Source organism: Carassius auratus, chromosome 15, assembly GCF_003368295.1.
Source record: "Carassius auratus strain Wakin chromosome 15, ASM336829v1, whole genome shotgun sequence".
Classification (NCBI taxonomy): domain Eukaryota; kingdom Metazoa; phylum Chordata; class Actinopteri; order Cypriniformes; family Cyprinidae; genus Carassius; species Carassius auratus.
In genome coordinates, this window is record NC_039257.1 from 10,595,630 (window position 1) to 10,612,636 (window position 17,007).

General features: G+C 36.2%; 1 protein-coding gene across 3 annotated transcripts in view; it reads left to right on the plus strand.

The window, feature by feature from the left end:
* usp32 (ubiquitin specific peptidase 32) overlaps nt 1–17,007 on the plus strand; it is a 47,929-nt gene that overhangs the window by 8,941 nt on the left and 21,981 nt on the right. For all 3 annotated transcript variants that reach the window (XM_026282295.1, XM_026282297.1, XM_026282296.1), the window contains exons 2-5: nt 154–281; nt 7,230–7,335; nt 7,870–7,988; nt 10,703–10,862. In XM_026282295.1, coding sequence (XP_026138080.1) covers nt 154–281; nt 7,230–7,335; nt 7,870–7,988; nt 10,703–10,862 — 513 coding nt within the window. The remainder of the gene's footprint in view (nt 1–153; nt 282–7,229; nt 7,336–7,869; nt 7,989–10,702; nt 10,863–17,007) is intronic.

Sequence of the window (17,007 nt, forward strand, 5' to 3'; positions counted from 1 at the left end):
ATACAATTCTTTCAGATATTCAGACATTGTTTTCCAGAGAATGAGGAACATCTGGCATAATTTAATGCCACATGTAAACAAAACAAGTAATTTTTAGTGATGATAATCTCATATCCTATACAGCTTTTTGACAACTTCCTGCTGTGTTCACAGTTACCGATGTGGAGCTCAAACGTCTGCGAGATGCCTTCAAGAGGACCAGTGGCCTGTCTGTCTATATGACCCAGCAATGCTTCTACAGGGAAGTACTGGGCGATGGAGTTCCTCCAAAGGTTGCAGAGGTTAGTCAAGCTTTGATAAAACATAAACATCATCAGAATACCTCAAAGCATCATGATCTCTCTCCAGCCACCCACTGCTTGTTTCAGTGCTATCTCTTTGCTTTCTAAAGCCCCCCTGTAGTCAAACATTTATCCCTTAAAGCTCTACTTGACAATCAAAATTACATATTTAAATGTTTTTTTCTTGTGAAAATAATTTTCTCATTCCTTACAATAGCTTGAATGTAACTCTACACCTTGCCTCATTTACTATAAGTAGCTCAATGGTCCTCCTGATCCATGGATTATGACTGATAAAACTGTTTTTACTAGCGGACAACTATAGTGGGTACTGTAACCGTTGTTATAGTTAATTAATGGACAATGTTGTGTCCTTAAAATGCCTTGAAGACTCAAATGCAGCCAAGTTTGTGATTCTTAATTTGCATCCGCGAGCATGCACATGAAGTGTGGCCATCTATGCGGGAGAGGTTGGTCTGACTCCATGCCACCTTTCCACTGTTGCCGTGGGTTATTATTCAAGTTAGTGGTTCTAAATTCACGTTAAACCATGGCTTCATAACAGAATAACACAACTTTTCCCCGCACTTCAAAGCTTTTAATATTACCGAATTTGAAAGTTATTTTTAATGTGATGATATTTGTTCACCTTTAATGGGTTTCCCCATGTATAAAACTAAAAGTTTTATAATGTAGGAAAGCAAACACTTATTTAAAAAATAATAAAAAAAGATATTATTAAATGACCACTAATAGATGGATGCATTTCCACTCACTAATATAACCTATATTTTTTTGTATTCAATAAAATAAATTTAGACATTATGAATAGCAGTAATAAAAGTACATTTTATCAGATGTAATATAAACAGTTTTACATGCATTTTTAATAAATGTCTATTTGACATCTGACAGGAAACACCTTAGAGATGTACTGCAGATGAAGAAGCACTCTTAAAAATACATCTTGCATATGTTAATGCAGACATTAGATGTCTCCGAGATGTACGTGTGCGATTAGGGTGAGTGCTTTACTGTCAGGTGATGGAGCTTCCTTCTGTAGATCTTAATGGCACCAGTGCTGGTGTCCTCAAACGTTAGTCTGGAGACCTACAGTGGTTCTCGAAGTCAGAAAAGTCAAAAGTGTTAGAAGAATGTTCTCTGTGGTATATTTTCACTGCAAAACAATAAGAAATGCCACAAACATCATCACAAATTTTGAGAAAAGCCACAGTAAAATCACCCATTTTGATTGCAAAAATCACAAAAAAATATTTTGGTGAAATCTTGGAGGGACTGCCTAATGTTTAGTAGACCTATATGCTTACATAGTTGTTTGCATTCTAACATTTTCACGCATTTGTGATCATTTTATTATTAAGCCTACTGTTTATTTTTGGTAATAGTAGCTATAATATTGAAAAAAATGATTTAATTAAATGGAGGTTGGAGTAGACTAACTTACCTGTTAAATATGCAAATTAATGGTTAATAGCTCCAGTCTAGGCCACAAGCAGGCAGGCCATGGTGTCCTGCTCCACCTCTCAAATTTACTAAATATGTAGGGCAGTGGTTCTTAAACTTTTCACAGAGTACCCCCTCATAAAATATTAGGCTTTTGAAGTACCACCATTGTGACTAACATTGACATGGCTTGTGATGGGCGTAGTGTTATAGATTTACTGTTATGCTTAATAAGGGTTTAGCATGGCTCTGATAAAGCCAAACATAAATTGTAGGGATTTTGTTTTAATTATTTCATTGTATGTTTAATCGTATCCTGATTACCACCAATAGTGAGTCACAGCTGGAGAAGCAATGATCTAACTTTGACAAACAGTCCTGACATATCTATCACTGTCAAATGTAGCCCAACACTTGGCTCATGTTTTACTTTAGGTTAATAATGCTATGATTATAGGCTAAGGTTGTCTAATAAAGCAATAAGCGATGCGAAGCCATGTTTTCTGCAAAGCTTTGTCCAAAACTATGGACAAAGGCCCATTTTGACATCTTGATTAATCCCTCTACTTTACTTAAATGTATCAGCTTCAGTTCTTAAGTGTTAATCAGTAATTTTACACATGATAAAAACCTGCGCTTAATTTGCTTGGAAAATACTTCCGAAATACAGCAGTCATAAAAAAAGGTACAGTAGCCCAGCCTAATAATAATTTGTGTATATTAAAAGTATTACTCTTAACAGACCTGTGTGTTTGGTATCACTAGTGCAGTGTCCGTTCTCGGAGCATATAAGCCCTGCCTGCGTGGGGCTCATGCTGTTCTGTAGTTTCTTTGAAAATGTCTTAATTCTGAACATGTTGCGTGTCCATATTGCACTAAAATGCGACACTGGACTCCCTACGGTCCGCAGCAACACACCCCCATGCATAAAGTCGATTGGATAAACGGTTCTCGACATAATAAAAATGCAAACAGACACTGGACACGACAGTTGTCATGCTGTGCCACGCCGCAACAGCTAAAGTCTGTCTATAAGCGACCATTGAAAATAATTTAAAATTTGTGTCAGTGCGTCATAAATAGAATGCAGCAGCAGTTTACTTTCGGGAATTTGTCAGACATGCCACATCCAGTGTAGACAGCATACTAGGTTCTATTGTATTTTGTCGCACCGCTCGTGTCCAGTGTAGACACATGTTTTAGAAAAGAATATATTCAGCCCCCTCCCTCTGAAGCTTTGGATATTAAGTGTTGATTATGTATTGATTACAAAAAAATGGTATTTGGACTACAGCCCTACATGATGCGCACAAAAGCTTATATAAACTTTTACAGTATGCACTGCAGTTTTCTAATGTGATTCTTTGTTCTTTGCATGGCTGCTGTTTGACTAAGCTATTTCCCTGTTTGTGTGCAGTTCAGTTTTGCTTTGCTGATGCTTCAAATACCCACAGTCATGTGGTTACCAATTGTAACCCAGAGAAATGCAAGCTGAAAGGTGGGGCTTTATGGTAAAACATGCTCACACATTATCTTCTGACATTTAAAGACTTCCCCATGACCTGACCGCTGTAACCGTGAGTTCATGTGGCCCTCTCTACCTGTCTCCTGTAACTTTACAGGCTGTTCTCTGCAAGATGAATCATTCAGAGATCCCGCTCTATTTCTGCAGAAACCCGTCTGGTCTATACTTGTTGTCATAGGAACTAGTATTTGCAAGCCAGCCTGATTGGTTATTTTCGGCTTGTTTCTGTGTGGCTTTTGGCCAGTTTTATTGTGAATTATGTTTTGGATCAATACTCTAAAAGCACTTTAAGCTGGGGCGTATCTCTTTGATGTTTAGTGTCAATTAAACGAAGACCTTAAAACCCTTGGAGGACTTTAACAGGACTTGACTCTACAGTCAGGTTCGTCAGGTATTGTTATGAACTTTCAGGCATGGCTACGAGCCAATGAATTTTTTTTTAGCAATATAAAGCTGCTACTCATCCAAGAAAAACAGAAAAGAGAGAGATGTAGTTTTGAGTTTATTTTTAGCTCTTTTCCCACAACCTTGTACTGTGACTAATCCTGAATTCTGTTTTTATCAGGTGAATCTTCTGCTAAGATGGTTCTTTCTGAGTGTTGCACACCTTCACATCATGTCACAGACCATTTGTTGGATCAAAGTTGACGTTTTCCTCATTTTAATCTTGGAGGTTCCTTCACCTAGAGCTGCAACCTTTCTGAATAAATTGAGAATCCTGATTGTCCCACATTCAGTGCAGTCTACCTAAAAAAAAAATCTATATTTCATCAAATTATTATTTTTTTAATCTATTTGAATGGATGAATCAGTGACTCATTCATAAATACTTAATTTCATTACTAGGTCAATCAGCATGAATCTGAATGAATCTCTTGATTGAGTGATTCAGTGACATTCATTTTTAACTGTGACTAGTCTCCACCTACTGCATCGCATCGCAGTTTAAAAACAAGCGATTTTAAGCCACTGAAACAGCATTGAAAGATAACTAATTACACTTATGTACACGCTGTCTGAGAGGCTGTCTGTTTCTGAGCACTGTCAGAGAGGCGCAACCATGTGCAAACCGTGCTCATAGTGTGCAGTTGTATTGAACCCAATTAATTCGAAAAATTAATTTTTGCTGCTTTAAAGGCATTGAATGGTTAAATAAACACACTTGTATCAAAATGCCTGTCTTTGCAATTATCTTTATTCTACTATAGTTTTTTGTCCTATTGTTTGTAATTAGTTTGTGCTTATTTAATAACTGACTGTTCACTTGTCTTCAGTGAGCTTGTTTTTATATATATATATATATATATATATATATTATAAAGACCTTATTTAAAGCTACAGCTCATAACTTTTGGCACTCTAGCAGTTAATTAACAGAGCAGAACCGCGTACGTCTTGCGGAAAAACATTGTAGCCAGAGCTGCTGCTTTCTGTCTAAAATAGTCAGAATATAAACCGGTATTATAGGTGTACCATAGTGATTCAGGACAAGACAAAAACACGGTTTGGAAAATGGATTCATGGTGTACTCCCTTATAATTATATACATTTTTACAATTTTGAACACAAAGACATGGACTGCAGTTTTAAAGCAAAAATAACTATATTGGGATGTATATCATTATCGTAAAATAAAAGTACTCAAATCGTGATATAGGATTTTGGTCATTACGCCCACTCCTAGTCATTTAGGAATAAGATCCTAAGGTGTTTGAATCAATATCACAATCTTTCACCAGTTAATTATGCAACTGTTACTCCACCCTGTCTAACTATGCTACAAAATCAATATTATTCACTTAACCTACATGCACCCGCATGTGTATGAATGGCAGATAGTCAGTGTCTGCGTCCCGTGGGTGATAAATCTATGGCTGCAGGTGACATCTCATGATGCATCCATCATCGGGAGGCACAGGCAGAAGGAACCCTGGGCACCCAGCTGTTATTTCATCGCTGTGATAAGTGGGTCGGTTCCCTTGAACTCAGCTCGCAGCCAGCCAATCACCTCACGCTAATCTTTAGCACCCAGCATCATTAAATCCCTTGCAGCATCGCACACTTCCCCTCCTTTATTCCTCCAACTTCCTGTCTGTGTGTGTGTCAGCTTCAGGAATGCTCTAGTTGATCATTACCTCCACCTTCCGTCGCTCAGTATTTGTATAACATCAAAGGGCAATGATTACATGCTACGGAAGCGTGCTACATTATTCATTATAAATGCAATGGCTTCTTTGTTTGTTCAAAATCACAGTGATGCAGTGGCTGTGTAAACAGCCCATAAGAAGAGAATGTCTGTACACATATCAATATCCACCCAGCAAAAAGACTTAAAGCTAAAGCAATTAAAACAACCAACTAAATATGTTAAGCTGGTGGCTTTGTTGATTGATTTTAACATAATTGTAAACTGCATTCCAGTCGTGTGCCGACATCTCCTCCAAGCCTGAGCCTGAGCGCTGACATCCTCTCTGCCCTCTGGCCAAGAGTGAAGCCATCTTTGCACAGACAAATCCACACAAAACTGAGGCCAGAGCTGTAGAGATGGATGACAACACAGTGTTCATTAACCAGACCTTAACTTCATTCAGACTTGCCAGCAGGGTCCAGAATTAACACTCCCCCAGTGCCAACTAGTTAAATAGATTTGGGCGAGAATAACTGCCAGTTAATTTACTTTACATTCATCTTGGAAACCAAAAGTCAGAGGCCAATTTTTTTGTGTATTATTATTTTTTATATATATATAAAACTTATTTTTGTTATTTACAAAAATGTGTGTAAATGTTTCATTGTCTGAAGTTCCTTGACAAGTAGCTAAGGGAAATAAGTGGATTTTGTACCCTGCTCACCAGTGAAGCTGCAGTCTGTCTAACCTGTCAGTAAAGACTGATATGGACTTGGTCATGTACAGTTTGACAGAAGATTGATACCACAGGGAAGGCACCTGTCAGTGTGTGGAAATCCCAGCTTTGACATCACAAAATTGCTCAAAATTATAGGAATGATCTTGTGCTTTTTTCCTAGTAAATGTTTGTACTATATGCTGCAGAGCGCTAGGCTGTGCAGTAGGCATCTGGGGGCGTGAACATTTTAGTTATATGTGGCGTTAAGTGTAAGACATGGTGTCATACCAGGCATAAAAGTGAATTATGTCTGCATGAGATGTCTCTGTGGAATAGAAATAATCAAAAACAGAGAGAAAAGTATTTTACTGGTAAGCCTCCTGCAGGGCCACATTTTGCAGAGATAATTTTTTTTATACTGAAACACATTTTCAGTAGCCCTGCAGTGTGGGTTGAGAGAATTTAATGTTTCCTCTGTATTAAACGAAAAATTGTCAGCTGATTTATGGGGAGATATGTATCTAGAGAGCATTATCATTAAAAGGCTGATGTTTCTCTAAATCTCAGCGGAAATAAAAAGTGTGAAATAATACCATGGCTGTCTGTATGAAGTGTCGAACACCAGTAGATTTAGTAATAGCGTACTGATGGGAAGGAATGAAGTTTCTTTGTTGTGCAACTGGTAAAAATTCAAAAGATGGCACATTTTGTTTCATTTTAGTTGCATGGCTTTGTCCTGTAAATACCTGTAAAAACTTTTTTTGCTGTGCTTACTGATAAATAACTTTTTCAATGTAATACTTTTATTATAATTATTTATAAACTCAACTGAGTTTGTTGTTGTCTGTATGTCGGTGACATTTGCATAATCATTATGTGCAATTCAATGTACTTCTGCATCGTTTCCTGTGTTCTTTAGAAAGAGGCATGCGCACTGACAATCATTCATCTGAGCTCTTGGTTTCTAGAATCCTACTTGACTGAATTAAGTAATGGAGAACTATCTTCACTCTCATTGGTTGTTGCTGCATTGCTGCTCAGTCGAGTTCCGTGGCAAAATCTTGCATTTTAAACGGCCATGTTTAATGTGCATCCCTTTCTCATCTGTTCTAGGTGATCTACAACTCTTTTGGTGGTACATCTAAAGGGCTGCACTTCAACTACCTGATCGTCGGGCTGGTTCTATTAACAAGAGGACGCGATGAAGAGAAAGCCAAATGTACGTTTACAGAGAGGCAGATGGATATCCATTCCAATATTCTACATATTATATACTCTATACATTGATCTTGCACTTTATTTCAGTGTTTTTCATAGAAATTAAATGTTCTAAATGTTTTTATAAATTCTGTGCATGATGGATTACAGATGAATAATGCTGTGTAGTAGCTTTATTCTCAGGATTTAAAGCATCATTTGGAGATAGCCTTACAAATGTGTGTATTTGTTTGTTTTGCTTGTCACAAAAGGTGCTCGACTAATTCCATTTCAAATAACAATCTAAACAAGCACACCTCAGCCTCGACATATTCAATTATCCAAGTGTTATTTAGCTTTGTTTTGCTCTGTGTTTCTGGAGTCAAACTGGTAGCTGCATGCTCACTCCACTTCACAGTCTATTCCCCATAGATGTACTGTCTACTCTGTCACAGTGTCCCTGACAGCTGTGATTGATCTGAGGGTGCAAGACACATTGCCTGCTAGACTTTGATTAACTGTTTGTGTATGAACCTGCATGTCCCTGTATCCACAGACATCTTCAGCTTGTTCGCTTGTGATTCGGGGACCTATGTGGTCCGGGAGGATGTGGAGAACATGCTGCGTTCAGTGGATGGGGAGGTCCCGCCCTCTCTTAGGAAGTGCTTCACTGAGGTCAGTTCAGGAAAACTAACCTGTGCTATTAACCTAGGTCTTAACAAATCTCCTGACTTCTCAGACAAACCGGCATGCCATACAGCCACGTAGTGTTTTTTTTTTTTTTTTTCAGGAAATTTATCTGCATGTTTTTGAAATAAGTCTCTTATACTCATCAAGGCTACATTTATTTGATCAAAAATACATAAACATGAATCTTGCTAATTGTTATTACAATATAAAATAGTGGTTTCTATTTTAATAAACTTTAAAATATAATTTATTTCTGTGACGCAAACCTGAATTTCCTTCAGTTATTACTCCAGTATAAACTGTCAAAAAATCCTACAGAAATCATTCTAAAATGCTGATTTATTATTATCAATGTTGGCAACACTTGTGCAACTGCAATACTTTTTTCATGATTCTTTGATTAATTAAAAGTTCTAAAGAACCGCATTTATTCACGATATAAATCTTTGCTTTGACTTCTTATGAATTCAACACATTCTTGCTAAATAAATTTTTTCCAAAAACAGGAAGAATAAAAATGTACGGACCCTAAACTTTTGAACGGTAGTGTATATTGTTCGAAAAGGTTTGATTTTAAATAAACACTCTAACTTTTTATTCATCAAAGAATCCTGAATAAAGTACCAGAGCGTATTACTGTAGTTTACATTACACAATTTGTCGTAATAAGATATGGAGTCTCTTCATATCTTTTAACGTCACAGAAACACAAAAATGTCATACAACATGCCAAAAATTAAGCCTAAAATTCATTATAGTAACACAACTTTTGACATTAAGTGTTTTACGGATTAAACGAGAAGAAAGACCATGTTCCCTTCACTGAAACAGCTCATTTCCCTCATACATATTCATACAAGGCTTATTCTGTTTTATATGTGTTGTACGTTTACACCTTTTTTATATACAAGTATTGATAAATTTAGTCTAAGTACAAATTCAGTTCCACTTACCTGACACTTACTCAGACTCATGATTTAGGATTAAAACATAGACAAAGTTAGTTATGTGGTCTTTTGGCTTTCAAGTCAATGGAATAATTAGCACACTATCATTTCGTCAATAAATGAAATATTTAGCGCACTATAATTTTGTAAATAAAATTATAACGAGTTCAACAAATGTTTGATATAATGTTAGTGGCATAATAATAATTTGTGCTGCACCACGCGTACCATCTACCTGCTCGGCTCAAAGTTCAAACAACAGCGCAGTGTGAGTTTACTAGAGCAGACGTGTTCACTCACTGATAACAGTGCTGTGCTGTGAGATCCAATGTGAAGCACTTGAATCCGGCAAACAACACAAATGACATTGTGATTTAAACTGTTAACACTATTCAGAGTGTTAAACACTATGGCCAACCATAGTCAAAAGACTTTTCAATCTACAAATAACCATAATTTACCATAGATTAACTGTAGTTACACTAAATGCACCATGGTATTGTGGCAGAAATGTGGGATATTCATTTGGAATTTTATTATTAATTTAGATGTGTATTAAAAGAGTAATGGAATATAATTACAGCATTTTTTGTGATTAGGCTATAGCATTTGTGCATTTACACTAAATGTATTGTAAAATAACATAAATTTACATCTGTGTCTTAACTGAAGCTATTACTACGATCTACTCAAGCTACTGTCAAATGTGCATTTCTAAGAGACAACAAAATGTAATATTATTAATATTGCAGCCTGCACTGCAAACTGTGCTGATTACACACATTATCCAAGTATGGCAACACAAACCTGTTTCATGATTTGAAGCAGTATCACTCATTATAACTTGCACAAACTGAGAAATGTTTTTTTCTATAAAGTTTATTTTATTTTATTTTATTTAAAAAAAAAATTACTGGAAAAGTGTAAGAATTCAAAAGCATGAAGTGTTTGTCATGTTCTGACCATAAAGAGTAGTTTAAAACCACAATTAACAGTCTGGGTTCAACAACTTTCACTTTTCACAAAAATCTGCCTTTCAACTTTTAATAAAGAAATAAAGATTTAAAATGTTTCATGATAATTATCGATATCAAGTGATATTAAACATTTTATTGTGAAAATGGGAAAATTTGGGGCCATATCGCCCAGCCCTAGACTGAACCCAATTTGGTATTTGCTGGCTGATAAATGGATTACATGCCTTTTTAATCCAATCTGTCAAAATCTCTATATACAGCACCGCTTGAACCGTTCGCCCTATTTCAGCTTGTGTTTACAGAGAGAGCTTCCTCTGTGTTATAGCCCTGCTCTAATAATAAGCTTAAAAGGTTGACGGTGCATATGTTGCGGCCAATAAGGTCACATCATTTGCTTTAACATACTTTCCCTTCTTTTTCTCGATTAGCTCTTCTTAAGTTGCACTCTCTTCTCAGCCTTCACACTTCCTGCTGCAGCATCACTTTCTTGATTTAGGGAAAAGCCACTCAGGGCAGCACTTTTGTTGGTTATCCCTTGGCAGCAGCTTTAAAACTCTCTCTTATCTCTTTACTCAACCCACTCACATAAATGTATCTGCATATAACAGAATTGAGTACATATTAATAATGAGAAAGCTTCCCCTTCACTACACAAGGGGAAGCAACTAACATGAAGTCCAACTTCTCAATTCTGCACTCTTACAGTTGGTCATGAGTTCATTAGAGAATTGCACTCTGCTGTTTATTTACAGTGTTTTTGTCTGTTTCTGTCCAGGGAGAGAAGGTGAATTATGAGAAGTTTAAGAGCTGGCTTCTGCAGAATAAAGATGCTTTCACATTCTCCCGCTGGCTGCTGTCAGGTGGTGTGTGTGTGACGTTGACTGACGACAGCGACACACCCACTTTCTATCAAACCCTAGCTGGTGTCACGCACTGTAAGTGTCACTATTTTCTCTGACTATTATCTGAATACTTCCTCTAAATAAGCTCTCAAAACTCTGCCTGTATTCTTTGAATACTCTCTCACTCTGGTTCCAGAAGTATTTTTCTCCCTGCATTTCCTTCTTGGTTATTAAAATGATTTTCAAACTAATTCTAAGCCTTGAACTAAAGCAGCCATCTCTGAGTTTTGAAAAGCTTGAGAAAAAGAAGGTACATTCGTATACTTTTTTGAGGGACTGAGTTACAATTATAGTAAAATGACTGTACAATTTAAAATAACTGTTGAAAGGTTTGGGGTTGTTAACATGTTGAAATAAGTCTCTTATCATCACCAATTTATTCAATCAAAAATACCGTAAAAACCGTTATATTGTAAAATATTAGTACAATTTAAATGTAGCTTATTCATGGGCTAGCTGAAATTTTGAACAGCTGTATATTACTCAAGCTTCCAGTCTAAATTGCAAAACATTAATATATATGCAAATAAGTTGTTAGTGTAAGTAGACACAATTAACTCATCTATTCTTGTTTTTATGGTAACCGCAACTTCTCTGATTGGTGGATACAGGAAGATCTCTTAAGTATTATGGGGAGTGTAGTTCTTAAATTAGGCATCTGTTGAAAATCACTCTAACTTATGGCTTTTGGAGAAATATATACCATCAGTCTCAGAGCTCATGATGAGTCTGCCCTGAAAGATTTGTACATTATCATAAGACATGATATTTTTTCATTCAGAACCCAACTTTGATGGCCTCTACTTCCTGAATACTCTCTCACTATTCCATTAGTACTTTCTGAATATACTCTCAATGCTCTCTGGACTGGCTGCTTACAGAAATATGGGTTTTAATAAGAAATGACTAAAAGGCTATCATTTAAATGTACAAGACACACTGTGTGTCGCTGAAGCTGACAGTCGTCTGCTCTTTGATCGTCCATGCTGTAGATGTTTTAGGCAGGTTGCAAGTCTCGTTTTGTCCACTTTCCTCTCCTCCCCAAAACAAAGGAGGCATCAGCAAATCAGCCGGCCTGTCCTCCACCGGGAAAGAGGCATCTGTGTGAGATAATAGCGAGTGACAGGCAACACTTCCCACTCAGTGAACACACACACCGCATTTGCACACACTCGGCCCTGCTGCAGCTGTCACTGCCAACCAGCTATTAAAACCAGACTGACACTGTGAAGGAAATGGCTGCATTCACTCAGAGACCCCAAGTCTGTACAGAGCACTAGCTCTTCTCATAGAGACAATGATTTATTCAGGGGCTGAAGATCCCTCACCCGCTTGGTCACTCAGTGCTTTTGCTGTCATGAAATCGTAATGTGGGAAGCCTGTGATTTGTTTTGTTTTTTGTTGGGTTTTTTTTTCATTTATGAGTGTGCTGCATGACCCACTTGACCCACATTCACAAGTGACCATGCTGTGATAGCCATGATTTCAATTTAGATGTGCCAGGTTTAATTTTAAGCTACAGGTAAAAGAAGTCAGTTTTGGTCGAATTTGAGGTTTTCACAAAAATGAGTTCATTAAGCCCTCGTCGAGCAATGCTCCAAATAGTAATAAAACATCTAAAATGATCTTTTTTTGGTACATTTTCTGAGACAAGTACCTTTCTCTCTGCTCACTTCTGGACAACCGCTGCTGCTCCTCACCACATGTTGTAGGTCTGTTGTTACAAAGCGCAGCATTCCAGCTTTGTGAACATTCATACTGAATCTTTGATGAATCCAAACCAATGAAATGTGATTTTCAAACCAATGCTTTTGCTGGACACATTTTTGGAAGTGCTTTCTTTTTTATTCCAACTCATTCCGCAAGCACAGGTCAGGAATACATTTTACTATATCCTGCAATTGTACTTTCAGTTTACTAAACAAGTATACTTTAAGTCTGCTTTTTAGGAATAAGTCGTTTTCTGCTTAATGCATTTTAATTGTGTGGAAGTAGTGCTGAAGTAAACTAAGGCTATACTGAAGTCTATTTAATTGTGCTAAAGTGGAACTATCGCAAGTATGCTTCAGGTTCACTTTTAATATATTACATTTAAAGACTGATATTATACATAGATAATACTGTCCTTATTAATAGAGATATTAAAACATATTTTAGGCTTAGTATTAAGTAGTGTGCATTATGCATCAAAGAAATACTCTAAAGTTTAATTATAATTTTCTATCTGTAAGTTTGAAGTGATATGTAAATAAATATGTAAATGGATTCTGAGGATACTTGGTATGAAAATAAAGGTATTTTAAATCATGGCACAGGTTTTTTTTTTTACTTGGGATTTTAATGACTTTACGTAGGTTTATTTAAAATTAAATTAAAGGTTAAGATATTATGTCTAATCTGTCTATCTACCTGTTGTTCTGGTTATCGTTCTCTTTATCCTTTGTTAGCCATTTTTAAGACTCTTCCTCTATTATTATTTTTGCATTAAATATAAACAAAGGTAGCTTTGTTTGACTGTGCAAAAATCTGGATAAATGTGTGTTAGATTGCACTGTAAATGTATCTCTTTTTTTAGGGGGTTTGAATATTTTTACTGGGAATGAGAAAAGTTAATTTGATTCAGATGTTAGAATTGATAATGCTATGCTAGTAGGCTGCTCAGTAGGCTTTGAAACACAACCATTAGTGCAGGGCAGGAGCAAACCAATATCGACAAGCCTGTTCTGCTTGTGACTTAAAGCAGTTGCCTATAGGTTGCTTCAGAGAGCATACACAGCAGTTGTTTGCCTTTGTCATTAATCAGTTGTCTGTATACAGTCATTATTGGAAAGTCAATTTATTTGCCTTTCTGTATATTAGTAAGATCCTGATCGATTCTGTCTATTGCGTATTTCTCCATTACAGAATGAATGCACAAGGTTTGGCTTTATTTTTTTCACTGTGTCACTGAGACAAGATACATTTATCCTCAGACACAAGATAGAAAGTAAAAAAAAAACACTAAAGCATGTGATTATGCAAATGGCTCAGTAAAATTAAAATTAGAAGTTTGCTTTGTCAATCAAGGACAGCTTTGGCTCTCCATCTCTAGCCAATCAGAGAAGCTACCTGGGCAACCCATGGTAATCTGCGGCCCGCTTCAGATTATCCTCTTAGCTCAGTGAGAGGGCTGTGTGTGTGCCGTTGGTGTGAAGTAGTCATGATCTGTGTGATCTGTGTGAGCGAGTGTGGGTTTATGGGTTCATGCGCCTTCCAGAATATGCCTCACACCAGGCCAAGTGCGAACAGGCAAGAGGCCTATCAGAAAGAAGAAAGTGAAGGCTGGGTGACAGTAATCTGTGAGAAGGAAAGGGAGTTGGATTGCATATGGAAATGGAGAGTAACTGTATTTTGCCAACATAACGTTTGCTATGGTACATGCCATATCTAACATCCAGAGCCGTGACATGTGCTGTGGAATATGGTATGGTTCTTCTGTTGCAACTCTGAACGAGTCGCTCCTTTAGGTGAGTGCTAGCATTTAGAGGTGTGTAGTTTAAAATTAATGTGTTCATGTAGCTGTATGGTAGCTATATATAAATATAAAAGCTTTATGCTAACCATACACCTTCATGGTTTAATTTACTTATTTTTTGTTCTCACCTAGGGTGTATTAATTTGATAAAAAATACAGTAATATCACCGTATTAATGTAAAATATTATAAAAATTTAAAATATCTTTTTTCTGTTTTATTATATATTTTGAAATGTAATTTATATCTGTGATGACAGCTGAATTTTCAGCAGCCATTACTCCAGTCTTCAATATCACATGGGCAATGATCCTTCAGAAATCATTCTGATGATCAGAAATTAAATGCTGATTTGGTGCACAAGTAATATATCTTTTTTATTATTAATGTTTAAAACAGTTGTGCTGGTTACTATTTTTGTGGAAACTATGAATAATATATTAATTTTTTTGTAATCAATAGAAAGTGTAATATATATATATATATTATTGTATAAACACTGTTAAAATGGCATTTGCTGGAGGATAGTTTTTAGGGTATGTACAGTCCTGCTCTATTTCTGGGTTGCACTCATTTAACAAAAAATAAAATTCAATTATAATGAGGTCACTCTCACCTCTGACCAGTTGCATATATTTTGCACAAAATTACAATGCAATGATATACCTCTTAACAGAAACACTTCAACATAGTTTCTCAGGAAGAAATTATTTTTGTGTGTGTAGAGAGGGGGAGAGAGAAAAAAATATCTTTCTTAACCCAAACATAGGAACACACTTATGTATTTTCTTATGTGCTTTTTTTTTCCACTAATATTTTTGAATCATTGTTTTGGCGCAGCTCACTGACAAATGCATTTTAAAAGTATAAATATTCTGTGTCTCAGCCTTGACCTGTAATTTCTCCTCTGTCATGGTCTGTATGTGTTTTGTGCCTTCTTACAGGACAGTAAAGTTTTGACAGCTTCAGAGTCCCCACAGTGTCACGCTAGCCACTAGTAACCACCAGAGAAACAATGCCATAATGCATTGCACGACCAGAGGATATCACAGGCTATGGCTAGCTTGAAATTAACTGCACATACTACCTCATATTAAGATGTACCTCAACGTTCAAGGCTGTAAACATTCAGAATAAACGATGGCTCTTTTCTTTTACATACGGCACGTAATAAGTGTTACAGATTATCATTTGCTGTCCAATGCACATCAGTGAATAACACTCAAGCAGTTATTCAGTTCCCAACAGCTATTCTAAACTAATTATTGTTCTAAGTAATAATAATAATGTTGCTCTGAATAATGATCATTCTTCGTCACTGCATTAATTACTTGGTGTACTGTAATGTCTCTTCATTCCAGAGGGAGATCTGTTGTTAAATGTTGTTTGGTGTTATGCTAAATGCATCTCATATGGGTTTTATGGTTTATATTAGGATTAGAGTTTCTTTAGAAACCACTTGACACTGAATCATTTATGGTGATTTGTAGTGAGTGGGCTCGTACCCCTATAGATCCCTTGTGTTTCTGCTCTTTCAGTTTTCAGCCCTCAGACAGTAAACCTGCTCTCCCAGAGCACTATGGGAAATAATGACTATTGACCCAATCCAATCATACTCCCAGTTGTCCATCAAACCACAGAGGTTTAACTGTGCTGCTGGAGTCTGAGATAACAGGGGAGTTTCAGTGCAATCCAGAAGCTGTTCATTAAAATGCCTTTTATTCCTGTCCCAAGAAATCCCAGGACATTCTCTTTCTCTCTCTCTCTCTCTCTCTCTCTCTCTCTCTCTCTCTCTCTCTCTCTCTTTCTCTCTCTTTTTTGTATGGATCTGCTCCCTTATTTATTTTTTTATGGAGTGCATTCTCTGAGATGTATTTGTGTTTTGAATGATAGACGGTAAGGAGGCTGAAATGAACATCAGGTTAAACAAAAGATCAGATTTGCATTCCTGTGTTTTGACACTTACCTTATGTGTGACAGTCAGTGTAGGAGGGGATAGACCAATCCTATTAGCCTAAGCTACAGATTATGGCCAAGCAAGAAGAGTTGACCTAGGCCCTTTTAACCCCAGCAAACTAAAAGGACTATTTGTGGTGTTTACAGTGAGTCATGCTTTCACCTAGTAGCTGTCATGTAATCAATCATAAATGTTTATCATCTAATAAGAGCCCATGTCACTCACCGGAGCCCACTTACAGTCTGCTACAGCTGTGGTTTCTAATTTATTATGAAAATGATTCCTGTGTCTATTTTAAGAATATTTCTTCCAAACAATAAACATTTAGTCCGTTAGATTCTGGTAAAGTAGTCAATATTAAGATGGTTCTTTTTATAAAAAACAAAACAAAAAAAGGACAGATTAGTGGAGTCTATATGACTTGTATGATAATATATTTAAGTTTTTTTTTTTCTTATACCATATAATAGCATTGTATGAGGAAATTGTCAGTGTCAGCAGTATATTTTCATTTTAATTTGAGTTTTTATGTGCTTTAGTCATTTTATTTAGTTTTAGTTTTACCTTGAATCTTATTTTATTTCAGTAAGTTGCCAAAATTCAGCTTTCTCTAATATTTGACATTCACAAGTTATTAATACTTTATTTGATTAAAAAAAAAAAAAAAAAAAAAAATATATATATATATATATATATATATATATATAT